General features: G+C 40.7%; 1 protein-coding gene across 4 annotated transcripts in view; it reads right to left on the minus strand.

The window, feature by feature from the left end:
- FTO (FTO alpha-ketoglutarate dependent dioxygenase) overlaps positions 1 to 24,702 on the minus strand; it is a 372,655-nt gene that overhangs the window by 252,484 nt on the left and 95,469 nt on the right. For all 4 annotated transcript variants that reach the window (XM_019932532.3, XM_073795580.1, XM_019932533.3 and 1 more), the window contains exons 2-3: positions 22,034 to 22,111; positions 7,388 to 8,015 (exon numbers count right to left, since the gene is read on the minus strand). In XM_019932532.3, the coding sequence (XP_019788091.1) occupies positions 7,388 to 8,015; positions 22,034 to 22,111 (706 nt within the window). The remainder of the gene's footprint in view (positions 1 to 7,387; positions 8,016 to 22,033; positions 22,112 to 24,702) is intronic.

Here is a 24,702-nt window from a genome sequence, read left to right on the forward strand (position 1 = left end):
GAGAATCTCATTATATCATGCTTCATGAACTTGGGGGAATAAAAGGAAAGTGAGAAAAGGAGAGAAAAACTGCTCTGGGGGCTCTTGGCTAAAGCTTTAAGACCACGACATTATTTGAAATAAAATATGAAATGAGGAGAGGAAGCAGAAAGACTTCTCAAATAATACATTCCCCGAACCAAAGCTTCGAACAATAGAGGTTGCGATTCTGTGGGCAACCTCAGGAAAGTGCAGAGAGTGTCATGGAGCCTTAGAGGAAACCCTGATGTTGTAAACAGCATAGAAGACCAGAATCAAAGTGCATTAATCAAAAAAGAATAATGGTTTGTTAACCCAGCTTCAGGTAAAGCTCTATCCAGGGTTCAAAATACATGTCCAAGACCCGGTTTCTCTCCTTCCCAAAGCTCCTGAAAAAGAGAGTGGCCACAAAAGCTGGAGGTGGTCATTTGGGGACCACGAGAAGTTTGTTTTCCTCAAGAAAAGAAAGCTACAGCTCAAAAAGAGCCAAAATTGGAAGGGGAAGAAGTTTGAAAGTGACCACACATTACTGTCAAAATAAGGTCCACTCGAAGCCCGTGAGACTTAGTATTAAATAAAAGAATTCCTTATCTTTTTAAATTAAGCTTGTTTAGGTCAAGTGTCTGCTATCTGCAATCAAAAGAATCCTAATACTAAACAGAGATCATAGTTGCAGAAATCAGAAGAGTGATGGGACAGTGGCCACAATGTAGTTGAACAGCACAAACTACTCAAGAACAAAAGATACCTACTGATTTTGGGCAAAAAAATACTTACTGATTTTGCGTTATACGCACATACAAAGAAGGATCAAGACACAAGCCATGCCTTCAAAGAGCTTACAATTCTAATTCAAATATGTGTAAAACTAATGCATGGCTTTAGAAGTCAAGACAATGGTTACTGTTGGGGAAAAGAATATGCTGGAAGGGACCATTTCTGGGGTACTAATGTTTTCTTTATTGATCTGGGAGCTAGTGACACAGATATGTTCGGTCTGTGACAATTCACCCAACTACATGTTTATGATGTTTGTAATATTTCAATAATTTAAAAACGAAAAACCTCAATAGACCAGTTGGAAGATAAAGTTAAGAAAACCTCTGAGAGTATATCAGAAAAATATAAAAAGATTAAAAATAAGAGAATAAGTAAGAAAATTAGAGGAAACAGTCCAGAAGGTTCGAGAACCAAACCATATGGATTCTAGAGAGAAGAGAAAACTGGAGAGAAAGAAACCATTAACACAGTGATTCAAGAAAATATCCCACATTGAAGGACCTGAGTTTCCAGATGGAAAGGACCTACCAAATGCCAGTAAAATGGATGAAAAAAATATCACTGCAAACTTATAAAACATTAGGAAAAAAATCCAACCAAAAAAGTCACATAAAAGACAAACAAAAAAATCAGAGCTCTCAACATGAACACTGGAAGATAAAAGACACTGGTACAATGCCCGCAAAATTCTGAAGGAAAATTATTTCCTGTCAAGATTTCCATAACTAAAGTATCTACACATGTTAATGTAGAATAAAGATAATTCAAGACATTCAAGGTCTCAAAAATTTACCTTCTAAGCACCCTTTCTCAAGAAGCCATTAGAGGATATGCTCCACCAAAATAAAGAAACAAATCAGGAAAGAGACGGACAGGGGATGCAGGAATCTGAAAACTCCAACAGAGGAGACTGGATTACGATGAAGGGATAACACCAGATGGAACACCTGGGCTGCTCTTTTCTGATGAGCCACCGCTAACTTCACATCCCACTTCTAAAATTGTAAACTTTAAATATGTGCAGTTCATCGTATGTAAATTATACCCCAATAAAGATATGGAGAGAGGGGAAAAAAAGTTCAGCCATTCTTATTGGCCTAGCCTTCTCTTGACAATTAGGAGATGTCACTGCTAGGCTTCTTTTCTCACGGGCACTGGACACTGCCACTCTTTTCTGGTGAAAAGATATGGGACTCGATATAACCATCTCTCATCACCTCTGCCTCTTCTAACCTGGTCCGCCATCTCTAGTCTGGATTACCCAATGGCCTCTTGCAGCTCCCCTGCTTCCACTGCTGCCTCCCTTCTGCTCCAAACTGCAATGGTTCTCCATCTCACTCCAAGTATAAGCCCAGTATTTGTATTACAGTAGCCTCTCCTTATCTGCGGTTTCACTTTCTGTGGTTTCAGTTACCCGCAGTCAACTGCAGTCTGAAAATATTAAATGGAAAGTTACAGAAATAAACAATTCATAAGTTTTTAAGTTGCGCGCCCTTCTGAGCGGCAGGATGAAATCGTGCACCATCTGGCTCTGTCCTGCCTGGAAAGTAACTCACCCCTTTGTCCAGTGTAGCCTGTTTGGTAGCCCTCTAGTTATCAGATCAACCGTCACAGTATCAAAGTGCTTGCATTCCAGTAACCCTTCTTTTACTTAGCAATGGCCCCAAAGCATACGAGTAGCGATGCTGGCAATTCCAATATGCCAAAGAGAAGCTGTAAAGTTCTTCCTTTGCGTGAAAAGGTGAAGGTTCTCGACTTAGTATGGAAAGAAAAAGAATTGTACGCTGAGGTTGCTAACATCTATGGTAAGAACAAATCTTCTATCTGTGAAATTGTGAAGAAGGAAAAAGAAATTTGCACTAGTTTTGCCGTTGCGCCGCAAACTGCAAAAGTTACGGCGACAGCGCGTGATAAATGTTTAGTTAAGACAGGCAAGGTATTAAATTTGTACAATACGAAATTTTGCGACAGAGGCCACAGTCACAGAATTTTTATTACAGTTATAACTGTTCTATTTTATTATTAGTTATTGTTGTTAATCCCTTACTATGCCTAATTTATAAATTCAACTTCATCGTGGGTATGTATGCATAGGAGAAAACATAGTCTACATGGGGTTCAGTACTATCCGCGGTTTCAGGCATCCACTGGGGGTCTTGGAACGCATCCCCCGTGGATAAGCGGGGGGGACTTCTGTACAATATTAGAAGGTCCTATCTTCCGCCCCGCCCCGCCCCTGGTCTTGCCTGCCTGTCTTCACTTCTGTTACTTTTCTTTTTCTCTGCCTCTATTCTATTCACACTTGTTGCTTCTGAAACATCCCAAAGTCATGTCCCATCTCTGGGCCTCAATATTCACCCACTCGCTCCTTCCAGTCTTTGCTCCAGTGTTACCCAACTAAAGGAAGCTTGACTTTCCTATTTAAAACTGTAAGCCTGTGCCTCACCCTTATTATACAAGCTTATTTGTTTCTTTCCTGTCTCGCTTTGCTAAAACATAAGCTCCATGAGGGCAGGGATTTTTGTTCATTGCTGCATGCTCAGCATCTAGAAGAGTGCTTGGCAAACAGTAGATGCTTACTGTTAATTGAATAAATATCAATAGTTGCACAGGGGTAAAAAAAAATGTGACTTATCAAACAAGTTATACTGAGCAGTGTAAGTGACTTCAAAAATAACAAAGATAAGGCATGACACACTGAAACAAACAAGATCAAATGAGCTTTGGGACCATAGACAGGGCTGCTGGGAAACTAATAAAAACATTAAAAAGCATTTTCTTAAATTATGAGTGCTCTAAGACTTCTAGTTGCAATCTAGCTTTTCATAGTCTCAAAGGCTGCTAAGAAACATAAAGCTACTCATTTCGAAATAGAGCTAAGAATTATAGAAACAAATTTCCATCCTTCAGTGGATTCAACTTTTCCGGAGTCAGAGACATAAACGGGAATCCTAGAGTTCCAAGAAAATTATTGCAAACTCCCTGCCTTCTAGCCTATTGCATACTCAACAGGAGTCATGGGCCTCTTCTTCCGTTTCCTCCTTTGTCCTTCATGGGAAACCTGGGAAATTATACCAAAAATCTGCAATAGTTGGCACTAGTTAAAATTCTTAAGAATTGTGGGTTTTTTTCTATGAAGACCATATCACAGAAAATATTTCCTTCCAAACAAACAAAAATAGTAACCAATAGTAAGTGTTTCAGTGATCCTTTTGAAGGGGTTCGAATCAAAGAACAAGGTGTAGGACTATATTAAACCATGGGTTGTTAATATCTTCCCTGCAAGATTTGTTTTTTTATATCTAGGAGGAACAAGCAATTGCCCGCAAAGCTAGAATAGGAAAATCAAATACTCTGCCTATTTACACATGGTTCCCTAAAGCCATTCCTGATTAAAAACTGTACTATTTCAATCCTCCTACTGGAGACAGCCATTAACTAGCACTGCTTGGGAAGTCAATGAATTTAGTATATAATTAATGATACATGTATCCTATACCAATCACTTCTCAACGACCTCTACTGGCAGAAATAAACCAAGGAGGGATGATTGGCTCATTATAAATCTACGTGAAGATTTCACTGGGAAAAGGTATTGAGAGCAAAGTCCTGAAAGATCTTAAGCTTCAACTGAATTTAACTTCAGCAGGAAGTAATCACTTCTGTTTCTGGATACCTAGTGCATTTTACATGAACCTCTCCTGTGGCTGTAACACTCCCTTTTCACTAAGTAACCATGTGACCTTGGACAGATCACTCCCATTCTCCCTGCCTCAGTGCTTTCATCTGTAAAATGAGAGGCTGAACTAGCTGAGTTCCAAAGTCCCTTCCGGATCTGACATTTCATCATTTCATAATTACAACCACCAGAGCACACCTTACTTCACCTATCCTCTCAAGGCAAGAAGGGCACTTGATTCACCTTTGGTGTTTCCATACTGTCTAGCACAGCTACCTGAACCTCCCTTAGCAACTGTTCAACCAACATGTTCAAGGATGCAGAAAACAGTACAGTTGTCTGAAATTTCCATTCTCTTTGCCCCCTTTAGGCCCTTCCCAACCCCAATCATGATTTTAACTGAAATCGTTCCCTTCGAGCTCACCCTTACCATACCTCTGGCAGGATTCTGAAGAGGCCAGAGAATTAAACATAGCACTTGTCACCTGGAAGAAATGCACCCAGCAAAACGTTTCAAGGCCCATGCTTTTTAAACCATCTGACCCAACATGACACACACAGCCAGAGACCTAGAGAGGTTCCCTTTCCTAGCCTAATGCATCCCGGTCATCTGAGAGGAGGTACAGAAAGCTACAGCAGATGTTGTGGGGAGAGGGCAGTGAGGTGGCGGGGAGAAGGGAGAGCATCAGGACTTGCAAACAAGAGAAAGTAGAATATTCCCGTAACCTTTCCAGAGGTGGACATTTTAAAAACCAAACTCCCACAGGTAACTATACTGCAGGGGCAGGAAATACCTGCTCATAAGCCATTTAGCCTTAGCTAAATTCTGAAACCAGAATGTCTGCATTCAAATTCTGCGTTCAAATCCTAGTTATACTAATTCATAGCTGTATAACCATGGAAAAGTTCATCATCCTTCTGTGTCTCAGTTTCCTCATCTGTAAAATGAGGATAACAGTACTACTTCGTTCATAGGGTTGTTGTAAAAATAAAATGGGTTAATACATGTAAAATGCTGCTACCAGTGCCTGACACATAGTAGGCGCTCAATAAATGAGAGCTTCCAGTACTGCTATTATTATGGGATAGAGTTCTGGGAACCTCGGGGGTTAAGAGAACGAAGGAATTACCCTGCTCCTACAGATTCAAATTCTGCAGTTCCCTCATCTAGGTGATAACCGCAAAGATAAAGCTTTATGTATTTACGTATATTTGTACACTTTATCAATCTTAACTACTCCCGACCACAGAAACTATTCATTAAAAATTTTCATTCCTTTCTGCAAGATATTCCAGGTTTCAAAAACTATTTGATCACCCACGCTCTGGAAGTACAATAGGACTATTAAACAGAAGGGCTGCAAGTCTGTGGGAGCACAAAGACATCTTTGTAGCTGTTTGAGCTATCACATACCACCACCTCGGCTTCAGAGAGTTGCCTCCTTAAGAAAGAAACTAACAAACTCCATTGTTCCTTCACATCAGAGTTCTTGGATGTGATAGTTCTTAAATCCCTGGCAAGGCCTTATTAAAGATCAGAGGATCGCGGTTCTTTCCATTAGGACAGCATCAAATCCCCTTCAAGCAATTTTCTTGGGTCAGCATCATTATTTGAGATGCCAGAGAAACTGGTTAAATTTCTAACTGCTAAACTAGTTCCTTGTTTCCGGCTGAAGACATAAGGTAGAGTTAGAAAACATTTTAGCTATCCAGAGGAAATTTTTGAGACTGGGAAATGGTAAGATATTTAGAGAGAGTCAGGAGAGTTTCTTATTTAAAAATCCCTTTTCCAAAACAGTCGTTTTAGTAAATAAGAGTCAAATAACAACAAAATCCAATTAAAAACTAGCTTTCAGAAAACAATGACCCTTAAAAGTTCCAGTTGATTCCCTGATGGGAGATCTATTGGGTTGGCCAAAAAGTTCATTCGGGTCTTTCCACAAGATGTTACGGAAAAACCCAAACGCACTTTTTGGCCAACCCAACAGAACTCTGCTTTTCCAATCACCTTTTAATAAACAGGAAGAGATTAAACAGGCAAAAGAGCCAATATTACGTCTTGTATTCCTTTGCCAAATGATCAGGCAGAGAAAATCAGCAATGGTCACTCTGTCTTTGACATGTTCACCTACCTTTTTTATAACCCTATTCTGAAAAGCAATGGGGACCTTAAACACACACAAACTGAGCAAGCAAAGAAGGAAAATTTGGGCAGACCATAAAAAAGGTAGCCTGTGACCTCTGTTCCAAGGGCACCAGATTTCAGAAACTGCAAGAACGAGTTGGCCACAGCAACCCTCTCAGGCCTAAAACTGCAGAACTGAGGGGGCGCTGGAGAGTTTCCTGAAAATAGAGGCCTGTCGGCTTGTAAAACCCACCTCAGCTGCTTCCGGCGAGTAAGGACAGTAGTCAAAACTGTAGGAAGCCAAGAACAAGTCCACATTTGACAAATCACTCCCTTCAAGACAGTGATGTCGCCCGTAATAAAATATTCTGGCAAGGCTGGAAATGTACACCTGTGGGAATCTGGAAGGATTTGACAGATTTTTGTTTTCCCGGCCCTTTATCAGCAAGTTAATTATAGCACCTGTACGATCTATTCTGGGCTTTAGAGAAAGGCAGTTGGCTGTGTGAAACCAAGATGCTGCTCTCCTGAGCCTGGAAAAGACAATGACAGTAGTGCTTACGCATGAAAATATGCTATCTGAGCACAGTATAACGATGAGCCAGACAGCACAGCTGGATGAGAAAGAGGCATATTCTGTAGATATATGGGCGTGGCAAACCTTAGAAGGACACACAACACCTATGTACACAAACACACACACACACGACCACATATATCTCCAGAGCCTGTGCAACTCTGGTCATGTTACATTCGGGGCTGCTTCTTCACAGAGCAGACTGTACCTTCACAGCTATAACTGTACACTGCCACCGCTGACCTGTCCACCAGATTTTCATCGTGATGCCAGCTCACGGCCATTTTCCCCATGCCAAAATACGGTTCCTCTTTCAGGTATGGCATTTTCGGAGGATCCATGAAATTCAACAGAGTTACGTTGTAGGCTGCTCGGTTCTTCATGTCTATCTCATCTTGTCCATCAAAGGATGACCCCATGCCAACCCTGGGGAAATCCGGACCTATACACACTGGCACGGCATCGATATTGGCTTTCTCCTTAGCAGCGAGTTCTTCCAAAGCCTGGATGGTCTCTACCTGCAGGTAGTCGTTGAGCTTGAGGAAGGTTTGACAGGCGGCAGCTACTTCGGCCTCGTGGTACTTTGCATCAGAGCCTTTCACTGGCCAGGGTACCGTAAAGAGCCTGGTGTTCAGGTACTTGTAGGTGCAGCCGGGGTTACCAATGAGGATGCGAGAGACTGGAGTGAGCAAATCTTTGCCTTGGATCCTCACCAGGTCCCGAAATAAGCAGCCGTGCTTGTGCAGCGTGAGAAAGGCTTCTTGAACCTCTTTATGGAGCTCCTCAGGGACGCTGGCGGCTTCCCGGAGAACTAGTTTAGGATATTTCAGCTGCCACTAAAACAAAAGTGAAGCAAAATATGCATTTATGGATAGCTATAATTTTACTATTTCCGAAAGTATGTGTTTCTTTGTAAGCTTTAGGAGAAAAAAAGACTGTTGGGGGCTATTTCTAAACAGGATTCATACCTCTCTAGCCTAAAATAGAAAACTAAATAAAACAAATGTCATCAACTCTCCAGCAAGAGTTTTCAGTCCAAGCTCGGACAATTGCAAACAATTATAAACAAAATGATAATAATTTGGTCTTTGGTCTCCCCAGCTCCCACTATGACCACTTCTCCCCAACCTCAACCTGTCTTCCAGCCTTTGGTCCTCCAGAAAACACAACATTATTCATTAACTGCTTGATACCTATTTTTTAAGTGCTTACTGAGTGCTGTGTACTCTTCTAAATGATTTATGCACACTAACTCACTTACTTCTTACAACTTTACGTGGTGGTACTATTATTATCTCCAGTTCAGAGATGAGAATACTGAAGCAGAGAGACATTCTAAAAACTTGCCCAAAGTCACACATAGCTGAGAAATAGGAGAGCTGGAATTTGAAGCCCCAGGGCCCCAGAGTCGAGCTCCAGAGCATGAGTTCTTAACCACAAGATTGCACGGCCTCTCAGTAAATGACGAACTGGTTTCTGCTTCAACGCTTCCACTGAAATAGAAATCACTTCACTTTGCGAGTTAGACACTGAGTCCTATGAACACAACAGCCGTGATAATTTTGCTCCCAGCTATAATACTAGTGCCCAGAATGTACTTGGTAAATGCTGGATGGATGAATGAATGAATGAATGAGGTATCCCACTGCAATTTAGAAAGTTGTAATAATTCTACTGGTGTCACTGGAGGAGGGTACTATAAGATAATGCCCTCCTCTAATACAGAAATACAGGGATTTATCGATGCAGTTTAGGACTTCATTAACTTTTGAGCTACCACTTCTGGCTCTAACATGTGAATTGGCATCAAGCCAGAGTTCCCTGATTCTACACAGTGAAACTGAGTTTTTTTAAAACCAAAGCACAGGATTTCACATTTACCCCTATAAAGTGTAATCTGACTGGTTCCTTTTTAGTATTGTGCTGCCTACCAGTTTTCACACTTTTCTTCTATATCTTCATTCAATAATCGTGCATATGATAAACAGGGCAAGACCATTATTCTTCCATATATTTTTTTTTTCATTCAACTATGTCTACAGAGCACCTACCAAACACTAGACAGAGAAAAGGTTCCTGTCCTCACAGAGCTTTCTACCAAATCAGGTAAATAAAGAAAAGCAATCCCAAGTTGTGTTAAGCACTGGGACAGAAACAAACCAGTGGGAAATCTGTCATTAGAGTAGGAAACTCTCACTTGGAGCTGGCGTTTAGGCTGAGCTCTTCAGGAAAAGAAGGCACCAGCCACATGATGAACTAGAGAAAGACCTTCCAAGAAAAGGGACCAAAAAATACAAAGGCACTGAGGATGGAGACCAGCCTATTCTAGAGGCAAAAAGACGACCAGTTTTACCAGAGCAAAAGAGCCAAAGGCAGAGTGACATGCAATGAGGATGGAGAAGAAGGCAGAGCTGGATCACACAGAGCCTGGGAGGTCAAAGTAAGGAATCTGGATTTGACTCCAGATTCAGTGCAGTGGAGGACTTCAAAGGGCGAAGAGCAATTTGATTTACACTTTATAAAAATCACTCAGTTAAAATATTGGGCATGGATTGGAAAGAGACAAATGTCAAAGTGGAAAATTCTATCAGCTGCTATTACAACCATCCAGGAGAAAAGTGATGATGGTCTGAAATAGAAACAGAAATAAACAGACAGTTAAAATACGTATTTTATAGGCAGAGCAAATAGACATATTATGAATTAGATGTGAGGGATGAAGAAGGGAAAGAAATTACAGATGACTTCCAGATCTCTGGACTTAATAACTGAACAAACAATTCACTATTTTTTAAATTAATTTATTTTATTTACTATTTTTTATTTTTGGTTGCATTGGGTCTTTGTTGCTGTGTGTGGTCTTTCTCTAGTTGTGATGAGCGGGGGCTACTCTTTGTTGTGGTGCAAGGGCTTCTCATTGCGGTGGCTCCTCTTCTTGTGGAGCACGGGCTCTAGAGTGCAGGCTCAGTAGTTGTGGCTCACAGGCTTAGTTGGTCCACGGCATGTGGGATCTTCCCGGATGAGGGCTCGAACCCATGTCCCCTGCATTGGCAGGTGGGTTCTTAACCACTGCGCCACCAGGAAAGCCCTACTATTTTTTAAAATAAGAAAGACTGGGGCAAAACAAAACAGGTAGAAGAACAGGAAGGAATGAGGAGCTCCATTTTGAAGCTGTAGCCATGAAGATGACAATGAAATCTTCAGATAGAGATGAGGAGGCATCTGGAGCCCAGAGGAGACAGTGGGGCTAGGGAAACCAAGGTGGGAGCTGTCAGCACAGCACACAGTTGATATTTAAGACCTGGGAATGGCTGAGATCTCCTAGGGGAACAGCACAAACACAGAAGCGAACCCAAAGCCATTTTCTGAGTCACAGAGGAAGGCTCAACAGAGGAAACCTTTGAGGTGGAAAACCAGGAGAGTGTATTATCGCAGAAGCCGATGGAGAGGAGCATCTCAAGAAGGATGGAGGAGTCAGCGATGTCAGCTGCCCCTGAGAAGCCAAGTGAGATGGGGACAGAAATTATCCACTAGATGGGGCAGCACAGAAACCACTGATGACAATGACAAGGGCAACTTCAGCAGAGTGAGGGGGATGAGAGTCGGACGGGACTCAGCAGATGATGGAACGAAAGAGGAGGCGGTGGAGATGGCATTTATATGTCTGTTGGCATGGTTCTGCTATGAAAGGGAAGAGAAAAATGGAGCTGTTGATGCCAGGGAATGCTAGACCAAGGGACGATCTTTAACGTGCAAGATGGAAGGGTACTCTAGGGTTTGTCAGCATACTCATGGGAATGATACCAGAAGAAGAGGTTGATGGTACAGAAGAGACAGTGATTAACTACAGAAGCAAAGTCCTTGAGTGTCTCAAGCAGGGGGATGACTATTTGAGGCTGGAAATTCAGGGAAGGTTTCTTTGAGAAAGTGACCAGGAGGATGCGAAGGACCTGCTAGGTATGGAGTTGAGGGGGGAAAGCCTGCCTTGAAGATGAAGTACTGAATTTCTGGGCCCTTGAGGCCGATAGGAAAAGCAGCAGATGTGGTCAGAGGTGAGAGGGACATGAGTTATCAGTGAAAAAAAGATTTTTTTGAATACTTTCCCGTGTCATTATTATTGTTTTATTTTTAGAGTATTGTTTTTAATGTTAAGGTATTTACATGTGATATTCATATGGTTATGTGAATTTCCCAGGTCCTTGGAGTTATAATTCCCCTGTATTAAATATATCTTCACTAGTCTCCAGGCCCAGTCTATACTGAACAACAGCGGCAAGAGTGTATGTATTATTTCCAGGCTTCTTCCTCTCTCAGTCCCAGAGGGAGTATGTTTCAAAACCAAGTTCTTGGGAATTATCTTACTTTTCTTTAATATTTTATACTAAGGATTATTTAAAGAACACTGGAATTGTTAAGAAAGTACGGAGAAATTTCCTTTTAATCACTGCTGCTAGTCAGATGTGCCTTCAAGTATACTGAGGCCTCAGGGACCTGCTCCGAGAATCGCCAGTTTAGCGACAAAATTAGAGTTACTGCTCATGGCTCCAGAATGTTCTGTCTCTTGCTTACTAGATTACGTTGCACTCTTCATGAGTTGTGTAAACAGAGAGTGCATTTCTGTCTCTGTTGTCCTACTGGGATGAAAGACGTATAGAAACCAGAAATCCTAAGTGGATCCCTGGTGGTCTCAATGACAGGTGACATTGGTACCACCTAACTCTGCTTTTTGTCACTTTATGATCACACACCTCACACAGGCACTCTGAGAAGCAGGGCAGTCCTACTACGCTTTCCTAGTAAAGTCATTTTCCCACATTCAGACTTGACTGACTCATTTCTCCTCTTTGTACTTCCTCAAACTTACTGCATCCTTTCTACTATTTCTTGCATTCTGGATCAGGCAGAATGGGCTGTAGTAGCAACCCTCAAATCTCAGTGGCTTCACCCAACAATATTTCTTGTTCACTTCACATATTATTTGTGGGTTGGCAGAGAGTCGCTATCCATTAAAGTAGTAACGCAGGGGTCCAAGCAGCCGCCAGATGGTTACAATGCAAACGGAAAAAGAGTGTGCTGGAGGGCCTGGCACTGGCAATGAAACACTCCAAGCTAGAAGTGACGGCTATCATTTTTCACTGGACAGAAATAGTCACGTGTTTCATCCAATATGAGAGGGCCCAGAACTGTAATCCTACTTTGGGACCCAAAAGCTGGGTGACAGGGGAGGGATGGAGAACCATTTGGCAAACAGCCCTAACGATCGGCACACATTCTTAGCTAGTGATTTGTTTATTTTCACTTAAGTGTCCCTCCTTCACCCCTGCAAGACCCCCTGAAACTCAGTCATCTACCTATTATCAAATTTACAGTTTTATCTGAATTTAAATCTGCTTTCTCCTTCCATGGTAATACACATTGTTGCTGAGAACAAAATCAAATACTCTGATAGTCTGCAATTAGGAAGGCAGATTATTACAACCTTGCTTAAGGCCAATTGGACAAGATCTATCAGCACCTAAACATGTTCATATCTTTTCATCTAGTTATTCTACTTCCAAGAATTTGTCATAGGGAAATAATTAGAGAAATGTACCAAGACTATAAGGATATTCACCATACTGTTATCTATAATAATTAAAAACTGAAAACCACCCAAAATGCCCAAAGAGAGGAAAATGGTACATTCATGTGATGAAATACTAACGTAACACATTTTTGAAGAATTTTTATATGTTTTTATGAAAAACGTTAAGTAACAAACTACTGCTATACAAGAAATCAGTAACAAGATACTTAGACAATAGAGTCATAGTTTCATAAAAAGAAAAACAAAAGTATATATGTAAATACTCATAGAAAAGAAGATTTGGAAAAAAAAATACAGCCAAAAGTTTCTGGTGGTTATCTCTGGGTAATGCACTTGGGTGTAATTTTAATTTTCTTCTTTAGACATCTGTATAATTTTCAAATTTTCCAAAATAAGTGTAGAATACTTTTTAAATCAGAAAAGATGTTACATTAGAAAATTCTTAATTTCACGACATCTCTCGTATGTGCCAAGAGATTCTTTCTGATGGCTCTAAATTTAAAAAATTTTCAAGATAACGTCTGGTACTGTCTAAATGTGACTTGGAATGTTGCTCAGTGCTCTAGGAAATTCTGATTTTACCACAGGGAACACCAATAACAATAACTGGATAATTTTGTCATAATCTCCAAAAACTGCAAGAGGGAAAATCCTCAAGTCTAAATGCCCTTTACTGTATATAAAGTTATTAGATTAGTGCCTGGCACATAAAAGTGCCACGTGGTGGGCTTCCCTGGTGGCACAGTGGTTGAGAGTCCGCCTGCCGATGTAGGGGACACGGGTTCACGCCCCGGTCTGGGAAGATCCCACATGCCACGGAGCGGCTGGGCCTGTGAGCCATGGCCGCTGAGCCTGCACGTCCGGAGCCTGTGCTCCGCAACAGGAGAGGCCACAACAGCGAGAGGCCCGCGTACCGGAAAAAAAAAAAAAAAAAAAAAGTGCCACGTGGTGTTTGTTAATTTTTTCTTTAAAGACAACAACAGGTAACACTGGAAAAGAAATGAACATTAAATATTAGTTCATCCTGTCAAACAAATAAGTTCACTTTCCATTTTGGACAGGTACAGGTAGAACATCAGATATCACATGATAATTTGGAACAGCTGTTGGCACATTTTCAAATACGTTAGAATTTTTTTTTGTTTAATCCCATTGAAGTTTTTCCAGGGAGTATACAGTCATGCAATTATATTAGTAGTTGTCTGGTCACATAATATATTTCTTGAGCTCTACAAAAGATTCTATGACATAAATGACGATTATATAGTTTAATAAGTATTTGGAAAGGTATATTTTTTAATTGAAGTAGAGTTGATTTACAATGTTGTGTTAGTTTCAGGTAAACAGCAAAGTGAATTCAGTTATACATATATATGTATATATTCTTTTTCAGATTATTTTCCATTATAGGTTATTACAAGATATTGAATACAGTTCCCTGTGCTATACAGTAGGTCCTTGCTGTTTATCTGTTTTATATATAGTGGTGTGTATCTGTTAATCCCAAGCTCCTAATTTATCCCTCCCCCACCCACTTCCCACTTTGGTAACCATAAGTTTGTTTTCTGTGTCTGTGAGTCTATTTCTGTTTTGTATATTGGAATGGTATTTTAGATATAAATTGCCAACATGCCAAGCTTTTATCAATGGCTAAAAGATACAGAATGTTAGCTTCTCTGGAGAATAAGCTTTATTTTCTACCTAGTTTAAACCATTATATAAAAATTCTACCTCCTCCTCTCATATCAAGGGATGGTTCTGAAACAATTTCATCATATGGAGAAGCCAGACGTGGCATTAAATGAATAAGATACCAGTTTACAGGAGGCTCACCTAAATGAAGCCCAATGGAACTCAACCTTTCAGAGAGTGAAATAAAATTTAAAATCTTCAAGTGACCCAGGAAATGCACTTCATGTAAGTGCTAGGATACTCTGATTTCATGGGAGTATATTTCTAATCTGGCTGTTAACAGATTTTGCTGGTTAACATACTTTATATTTTGCACTCTATAGACATTCGCACTATATCAGTCATCATATTTTCTATATAATTTTCATTGTAAATTGCTTATGACTTGGCAGCCATCCCAAGACAAATGGGCTAGACACTTATTTGGCCTAGCTCCCAGCTGCAAGATGCTGAGCCGTCTCCCAAAAGAAGTAGGCACTCTTCCCAAGTCACTGCCCAGGCCTTGCTACAGCTCTCACAAGGAGTCTCGTGATCATGTGTCATGTGCTACAAAGTGACACAAAATGTGTGTTCACTCATTCATTCAGTAGTTCATTTTTCGTTTATGGAAAATTTATGGAATATCCACTTGTACCAAACGCTGTAATAAGTGCCGTAAGTATAATGATAAAAACAAGTTAGGTTCTGTTACAGAGCATCTCATAGTTTAACAGGAGAAACAGAAATAGGGACCAGGAGTTAGAGATTTAAGACTTCTCACAACAGAAGTATGAATATACTAGTATGGGAGCAGGAAATAAATTATTAGGAAGGGAGTCTGGACAATTCTCATTTATTGAATACATATTTAGCGAGCAAATATTATTTGCAAAGCACAAGGTGCTGGAAATACAGAGAAAGCAAAACTTCTGTATGTTCTCCGGGAGCTCATATTTATATATATAGTATAAGTATATAGTATATATAGTTCATTCTATACATATATATATATATAGAGAGAGAGAGAGAGAGAGAGAATTTTACTTATTTATTTAGTATTATTTGTTTAATGAAATATATTTACTTTATATTTTAGATTGTGTATTGTTGTATTACTGTGTATTGATGTATTTTAGACTGTGATATGTGCTACGGAGAAAACCAAACCCAAGTAAGTAAGATAGGAGTGCCGGGGTGATTGTCGCTATTTTACACAGGATGGGCAGAGAAGGCCTCTGATGAGGTGCCATCTGAGCTGAGAAAGGCAAGAAAGGAGCACTCAAGCCCTGCAGATAGCTGGGGGGAAGAGACTTCCAGGCTGAGGGAACATTAAGTGCAAAGGCCTTGGGGCAAGAGTGTGCTTGGTTTATTCCAGGAAGAGCAAGAATGCCAGAGTGGGAAGAGGAGGAGGTGGGGAGAAGCAGGAAATGAGGGAAGAGAAGCAGTCAGGAGCCAGATCTTGCCCTGCTTTGTAAGTGACTGTCAGGGACTAGGCTTTTACTCTGCAAAGATGGGAAGCCACTGAAGGGCTTTGAGCAAGTCTAGTGAGCTGATATATGTTTTAAGAAGGACACTACTACTGATGCTATGTTAAAACAGTCTGGAGAAGAAGTTAGGCATGGCAACCATCTGAGAAAGAGATGGTGGTAGCTTTGGCCACGGTGTACACGGCAGAGGTGGTGAGAAGCGTTCCAATTTTTAATATATTCTGAAAGTTACACAAGTGGGACTTCCTGGTATTATCCCAGAAGGGACTGTATTTAAACAAAGTCTTTAAGGATGAGTAGATACTCACCAGACAGAAAAGGGGATGTGGGTACTCTAGACCCAGGGGACAACAGGTACAAGGGCATGAAAGGATGACAGGCACAGCAAAGCCAAGGTGTAGTGAGAAACTCCGTACAACAGGAGTTTGAGGCTGGACGCTATGTCAGGCAATGGGGTGGAGACTAGACCAGGGAGGCTGTTTGGGGCCATACAGTCAATGGCCTTGTAGGGTAGGCAGAGGAGTTTGAACTTGACCTCAGAGGCAAGAGAGACCCAACAAAATTTACAAAGCAAGGAGTGACAAGTCTGCCGTATTTATCGGAACACAGTTCTGATGGTGTTGGCGCGGGCATAAGGAACACCAACTAGGAGACTCTTAAAACTGTGGTTGTGGAAGATGACAGATGAGGACCTGATTTCACACAGTGTCGGTGGGACTGGAAGAGAAGAAACCACTTAGGGCTTAGGGAAGCCATGGAGAGAAGCTGAGGACAGCAAGGGTCCGATTTGAACAACTGGACAACAGGGATGACAGTAGAGAAGGGAATGAATGGAAGGCAGGATCCCTGTAAAATGTAAGTCATATCCTGTCGCACTTGTGCTCCAAACCCTGTCACGTCTTCTCCTCTCACTCAGTCACGGCCAGTGTACTCATTGTAGACGGCAAGTTCCTGTAGAGTCGGGCCACTGCTCTCCGATCTCATCTCCTTCTACTTTCCCCAACTCTCTCACTTCCCTCCAGATGTATTAGCCTCAGCTGCTGGTCCTCAAACATATCTTAGAGGCTTTGCTGTTCCCTCTGTCCAGAATATTCTTCCTGCAAGTACTACATGGCTTGCTCCCACACCTCCATAAGGTCTTCATTCAAATGTCACTGTAGGAAGACCTTCTGTGACCACCCCAGTTGCAATCCCCCACCTATAGTCTCTACCCCCCTTACCTCCTTTACCATCTCCATACCAGTCTTCCCTTCCAATATTTATCTTTCAGTTTTATTTCTTTAATCTCTCCTCCTTCCCTCCCATCCCCAACCCTACCAGACTCCACAAGAGATAAGCTCAAAGAAGGCAAGAATCTTTTGTCGGTTTTCACAACTTCATCTCTAATGTCAAGAACATTACCTGGCACAGAGTAGGAGAGCTAAATACATTTGTTGAATTAAGTAAATAATGAATACATATGGATCACGTTGAGTTAGACGTCTCTGCAAGACTTTTGGGTAGAGCCACCCAGCAGGAAGCTGGAATCGGAGCCCCACAGGTCACAAGAACGAAAAGGGATGGACACAGAGGTTTGGGACCATCGGGATAAAATCAAAGCAATTCCAGAAGCACCAAGAGATACAGTAGGACAGCACTTATGAGTCAGACTCAGGACCCAGACAGCCTCGATCCTGGCCTTTGACACTTCGTGCTTATAAATCTTGAACAAAGTTTTAAACCTCTCGGTGCCTCTGAGCCTCATCTCTAAAATGGAGTTTTAAGAACAACCTGCCTCAGAGGGTTGTGATAAGATTTGAATGAGCAAATCCATATAAAGCACTGAGGGCAAGCTGGCAGATGGAAGGCACAAAACGGGGAATGCCAAGGAGGGTGGCACTGTCTCAGGATAAGAGGGATAGCACTCCTATATCTGGAATCCAGAGCTTGTTTTCTATGTAATTCATTTCCTTGTGCTCTATCGTAAACCAACAGAGGTTCTCTCTGCTCTTCTGCTTTGAGTTGTTGCTGTTGTTTTCTTTCACTGGTTTTCTCTATGACCTTATCAGAAGAAACCAAAAAACTTCTCTGAAGGCATTGTGAATTTGAGCACGATATACTGGGAAGCATACGGTGTAGCAGAAAGAGCCTGGGTCTTCAGAGTCAAAAAATATGGGCTTGAACTCAAGCTCTGCCAGATTGGTAAAACAGGAATGACAGTATCTACCTTAAACACCCTGAGTCTGAAGAAGAGTAGCTGCTGAATATGTATTTGTAGAATGAAGGAATGAGGCTGCTGTGAGGATGAAATGTGACAGCCTTCATCCAGCACTGAGCACAGTCCCTGGCACCTCGTAAGGGTCAATAAACAGACCCAATATGGACCCTGCAAAAAGTCTTGTTTTTATGACTGGCAGCTGGGTTGGCATTCCTGCGGCTAGGACCTGTTTAAGGGACCCAATGTCAGGTCTAAACTTTTTATTTATTCATGTCATTAAAAAAGTATTTTTACTTCATTTTTTAAGAGAACAGATTTACTTTACAAAGGTTTGGCTGAAGCACTCCCTTATTATAAGGTGCACTTAAAGTGATTAGATATTGGTATCAGGTTTGTTGTGGGTCTTACTAGCAAGATAAAAGTGAAGCCTTGAAAATAAACTCAAAATGGATCAGAGAACTAAATGTAAGACTGGACACTATAAAACTCTTAGAGGAAAACATAGGAAGAACACTCTTTGGCATAAACCACAGCAAGATCTTTTTTGACCCACCTCCTAGAGTAATAGAAATAAAAACAAAAATAAACAAATGGGACCTAATGAAACTTAAAAGCTTTTGCAAAGCAAAGGAAACTACAAACGATGAAAAAGCAGCCCTCAGAGTGGGAGAAAATATGTGCAAACGAACCAATGGACAAAGGATTAATCTCCAAAATGTATAAACAGCTCATGCAGCTCAATATTAAAAAAACAAACAACCCGATCAAAAAATGGGCAGAAGATCTAAATAGACATTTCTCCAAAGGAGACATACAGATGGCCAAGACACACATGAAAAGATGCTCAACATCACTAATTATTAGAGAAATGCAAATCAAAACTACAGTGAGGTATCACCTCACACCAGTTAGAATGGGCGTCATCAGAAAATCTACAAACAGCAAATGCTAGAGAGCGTGTGGAGAAAAGGAAACCCTCTTGCACTGTTGGTGGGATTGTAAATTGATACAACCACTATGGAGAACAGTATGGAGGTTCCTTAAAAAACTAAAAGTAGAATTACCATATGACCCAGCAATCCCACTACTGGGCATATCCTGAGAAAGCCATAATTCAAAAAGACACATGCACCCCAATGTTCATTGCAGCACTATTTACAATGGCCAGGTCATGGAAGCAACCTAAATGCCCATCGACAGACGAATGGATAAAGAAGATGTGGTACATATATACAATGGAATATTATTCAGCCATAAAAAGGAATGGAATTGGGTCATTTGTAGAGACATGGATGGATCTAGAGACTGTCCTACAGAGTGAAATAAATCAGAAAGAGAAAAACAAATATCGTATATTAACGTATATATGTGGAACCTAGAAAAATGGTACAGATGAACCGGTTTGCAGGGCAGAAATATAGACACAGCTGTAGAGAACAAACGTACGGACACCAAGGGGGGAAAGTGGCGGGGCGGTGGTGGGATGAAGTGGGAGATCGGGATTGACATATACACATTAATATGCATAAAATGGATAACTAATTAAGAATTTGTATAAAAAATAAATAAAATAAGATTCAAACATTTTTTAAAAAGTGAAGCCTTGATAGTTGTTCTGTTTGCCTTGGAGTCTCCTTTTGTGGCTCAGCGTATGGCTGGCTCACAGCACCTGGGCTATCCTTGTTGTTTAATTGCTCATGCACTACTTTCATCATACAAAAGCTAAAAAGGCTCAGAAGTTGCTTTATAATAATGTGCATTACCATGTACCAGGAAGCTCCTATCTATGAAAATATAAGCAAGGATTTAAGAACTAATTACATTTGGGATACTTTTAAGGATACTTTTTAAAATTATTTTTTTCCTGATTACAAAAGAATACATGTTCATTTAGATAATTTGGAAAACTAGAAAAGTTCAAAATAGAGAAGTCTACCAGTCTGGGAAATAACATTTCTGTATCAGTCTCGCAGATTGTTCTAGAGGCCACCTCCCTGGGGAGGAGCATTTGTGTGTAAAACAAAATTAAAATCACACCAGATATTATTATATCTGTCTTGCTTTTTAAATGAGCTAATGCATACATTAATTCATTCATCCATTCAAGCAAACTAATTAAATACCTACTAGGTGCCAGGCCCTATATACAGTACAGAGAATGAGGGAAAGGAGCATATAAAATCATTCCAATGACCTGAGATAATTAAGGTACACGTGAAGTACTACAAGTGCACACGAGAGGGAGCAGAGACCACCTCTGGGCTATAGACGTGTCAGGGAAGCATCCTACAGGAGATGACACGTGAACCGTTACTAATAACAGGTAACGCAGAAGCCCTCCAAGGAAGGAAGATGGAAAGGATGTAGGAGGAAGACCCAAAATATAATACTGCACAGCCAGTCTGAGCTACTGCCAAAACCCAGTGTGTGTACAAAGGTAAAAACATGCGGAAGACGAGGCTGGAAATGCAGGAGCCGGGCAACAGACCATTGTGGGATTTGAAGCAGAATGTTGACATGCTTGGATTTATGTTTTGGTTTTAAAAAAAAAAAAAAAGTCTACTACAGCTTTAAAGAGGGGCAAAGAAAACTAGAGCAATCCATAAAAGGGCTGTCCAGGTGAAAGGTAGCGAAGTTCTAATGACAGTGGAGATGACAGATGATGTCCTGGAACTGAGGATGCACGAGAGACCTGGGATTCTAGACGGGTAAGCTCATTCTTTCCTCTCTTCTTTCCATGGTTACTGAGAATCAGCTATATGCACGACAAGCATATGCTAGGTGCTGGAGAAACCAAGCTGATGTGACCCAATTCTTATACCCCAAGAGCTAACATTCCAGTAGGAAAGAAGAGATGAAAAGGTACTATTTTTACTGCTCAGCATGCCTTTCTTTCCTTCTTTGGAACAGGGCTCCAGTTTTCCTTTGGGAAAACCATCCATCTCTGACTCACACTCCATGCAATGCGAGTGGGAATGGTCATACTCCAACCCTACTCCAAGAGTGGGTGCAGAAACTAGGCCAGGCAAACAGGAGCATCTCACTCCCTTGAACACAATGACTGATTCAGGGATAGGCACATGCCTCTAACCAGGCCAACGAGATCATTACTGGGGGAATCAGACAGACCAGGAAAAAAGAAATCACCACCTTCTTCTAAGATCCTATGTGCTTAAGACCACATACCCCCCTGGGCTGTCAGAGTCCTCCTGTACTATCAGGGGAGAGCCTACTAGCATGAAGCCACACAGAAAAAAGCGAAGCCGAGAAACAGAAAAACAGTGATCAGATGACATCTTTTGAGAAACTGGATTCGGCCATGTGCTCCTTGACATCCAAGTTAAGTAAGTCAATAAATTCCCTTTTTTGTCACAATGAATTTGTTTGTGATTTTGTCACTTGCAATTGAAAGAGTGCTGACTAATTCAGGGGGAGAGACACAGAATCGCACAACTGCAATACAATGTGATAGGTACAATCAAGTTATTTATAAGGTACAAGGAGCACAGCGGAGAGTGCAGTCAATTCTATTAGTAGGTAAGGTAAGTAAAGAAACTTTCACAAAGGAGGCGATGTTTAAGTGAAGTCTTGAAAAATTAGTCATCTGGCAACAGGATAAGGGGCAAAAGAATATTCTATGCAGCAGAAACAGAAGGAGCAGAAGCAAGGAGTGAGGAAGAACACAGAATGCTTGGGGAAGAAAAGACAGTCGACTATGCTAAAGCACTAAGTTCAGAGCAGAAAGCAGATTGTGCAGGAATTTATATATTCTGGGGGTGAGGAGACACTGGATGACCGACTCAGACCATTTCACCTCTCATTTAACCTCTCTAGACCACAGTGGCTTCATAGGTAAAATAAGGTAGAGCAGGAAAAAATCAGTGCAAATTGACAAATATTAAAAGACCTTACCTGCTGATAGAATTCATCATCTTTGGGGGTCAGATAAGGAAGCCAAGTGTCTTCAAGCTCTTCAAGAAGCCTCAGTTTCTGTTTAAAAATAATAATGATTACAGGTGACTGAATATAAACTGACCCAAAACATAAGACAATCCCTTATTTTTTCCCATAAGAGACTACCCTCCAAAATTTAGCCAACTTGAATGTACAAACTTTTCGAGAGAGAAATTAGTCAAAAGTCAATTATAAAATGTATTCATTTAATTACTTGCATTTAAATTATACATCATATAAAACATTAACTTAGACATAATCATTTTATTCACTCTCACATTTCAGGAAGCAATTTGCTTCACTCTTGACCTGTATCTTTAACATTAGGGTCTTTTTCTTCATCACTAGAGTCACCTTTTGAGTTATCCAATCAAACTCAAATTTAATTATCCAATCAGTTTTCCAGAACAAATCTTCCTGCCTGTATAATCTGCTTGAGACACAGCAGTTTTCGAATCCTTACCATCACTGAAACTCTCCAACCAAGCCACAGGTATCCATTTACATAACGTCAGGGTATTTGGAGAATTTATTCATCCTGTATACATTTATTTGAGATCATATCCACTTACACATTACTTTTTTTTTTTTTATGCGGTACTCAGGCCTCTCACTGTCGTGGCCTCTCCCGTTGCGGAGCACAGGCTCCGGACGCGCAGACTCAGCGGCCATGGCTCACGGGCCCAGCCGCTCTGCGGCATGTGAGATCTTCCCGGACCGGGGCACGAACCCGTGTCCCCTGCATCGGCAGGCGGACTCTCAACCACTGCGCCACCAGGGAAGCCCCACATTACTTTTTAAAAGTGATCTTTCATCCCTAGAATAATTACTAAATGTATCTTGAATATCTTTGCTTCTTTTCTTTTCCAATTTGATAAAGAAATCTTTTCAAGCACCCACAACTAGTATTGTCTGAGGCCATTTCAAGCTACTTTGTCTTCCAAATAGTACCCATGCTGTTCAAACAAGGTAACTAAGAAACGACCCCGCATTATAAAGTACTTTATAAGGAACCAAATACATACAAGATGACACCCTCCTTATGAGGGATTTTTTTCAAAGAATATCTAACCTTATATTCAAGCGTGTGTGATATGTGTGTGTGTGTACGTGGCATATAAATAGCATATATATATATGTGTGTACACAGACACACATACACATAGAAATCACCTATATACTACAGAAATTTTCTGAAAGAAAAAAACAGAAAAGGCAGAAACAAATAAAACTGCAGTACAATGTGTTATTCAGGCTGTTGTCAGCCATTAAGGCACTTTTATAAGAATTAGAAAATGGTGTGTCTTACTCTGGGTTGATGCCCCCCTACTCCCTACAGCATGACTTGGAGAACACAAACTGGATTTTAGCCCCAACCTGTCCCAATGGGCACTGTCTTTATGCAGCGAACAACCTGCTCAACCAGACATGGTGGCCCTGAGAATCATCCTCTCCCATCTCTGGGCAGCCTTCTCACACTAACCCATCACAGAGTAGTCCAGAGCAAATACCCCTTCAGGCAGAACTCAAGTCCTTTCCGGATCTTTTTTATAATTATCCAAAGTGAATAAAGAAAAAAGGGAATAGAAAAATGGCAACCAGTTGACCTAAGAGAGGCAAAAGAGTACACTTTACTCTTATGCAAAATTCTAGTCTGTTTATATCATTAAAGCTTTCTGCTTTGTCTAAAAGGTACTTTCTCATCTGTAATGATAAGACTGGCTTACCAGTTAAACTATGAAGAATCTTCCTTTACAAAGGACCCATAATACTAACACAAACCATTGGTTTACATAAATCATTGGTTAAGAGGTTTATCTGTTTTCCACATTAGTCATTATTTGGGACACAGAAAGAACTAATGATGTTTTCATGCCTATACCTGCACATTTATGCAGTCCATCACAAACTTAATCAAAACCTACACCTCAATTTTCACTTCAGGCTCAGGAAAGCCTGCATTTTCCTATGAATCTTTTACCAGTTCTTTCTATAGACAGAACACTTACATGCCCCCCAAAAAGTTTTAATGTTTAAAAAGATGTTAAAGGCTTGAACAATTGAAATGCACATGATCTCTCAGACTTTGAGATGGCTCCACCTTACAAATACCACCTTAAAATCTCTTCAGGAGAGTCCATAAAGCTAATCTGCATATAATAGGGAACACAAAGGTACAGATTTCTATTAGGAATTACGTATTCCACCTTGACCAGATTAAACAGCAAGAGACCTGTCCCAAAGATGAACAAGCACCACTGGAGGCTGAAATTCCACTTATAATAAATACTTCAGTAAAATTATTATAAAAACAACCACTTCTCGGCTCAGCTGAGGTCCAGTGCATCAGACAGACAGAAAACATCATAACCTGTAAGGCTGTATCAAGAGGATAAAATTCCTTTTTATATATATAGTAGTCTGTATCTGTTAATCTCAAATTCCAAATTTATCCCTCCTCCTCCCTTTCCCCTTTGCTAACCATAAGTTTGTTTTCTATGACTGTGAGTCTATTTCTACTTGTAAATAAGTTCATTTATATCATTTTTTTAAGATTCCACATCTAAGTGATATCATACGATGTTTGTCTTTCTCTGTCTGACTTCACTTAGTATGACAATTACTAG

Source organism: Tursiops truncatus, chromosome 19 (assembly GCF_011762595.2).
Source record: "Tursiops truncatus isolate mTurTru1 chromosome 19, mTurTru1.mat.Y, whole genome shotgun sequence".
NCBI lineage: Eukaryota > Metazoa > Chordata > Mammalia > Artiodactyla > Delphinidae > Tursiops > Tursiops truncatus.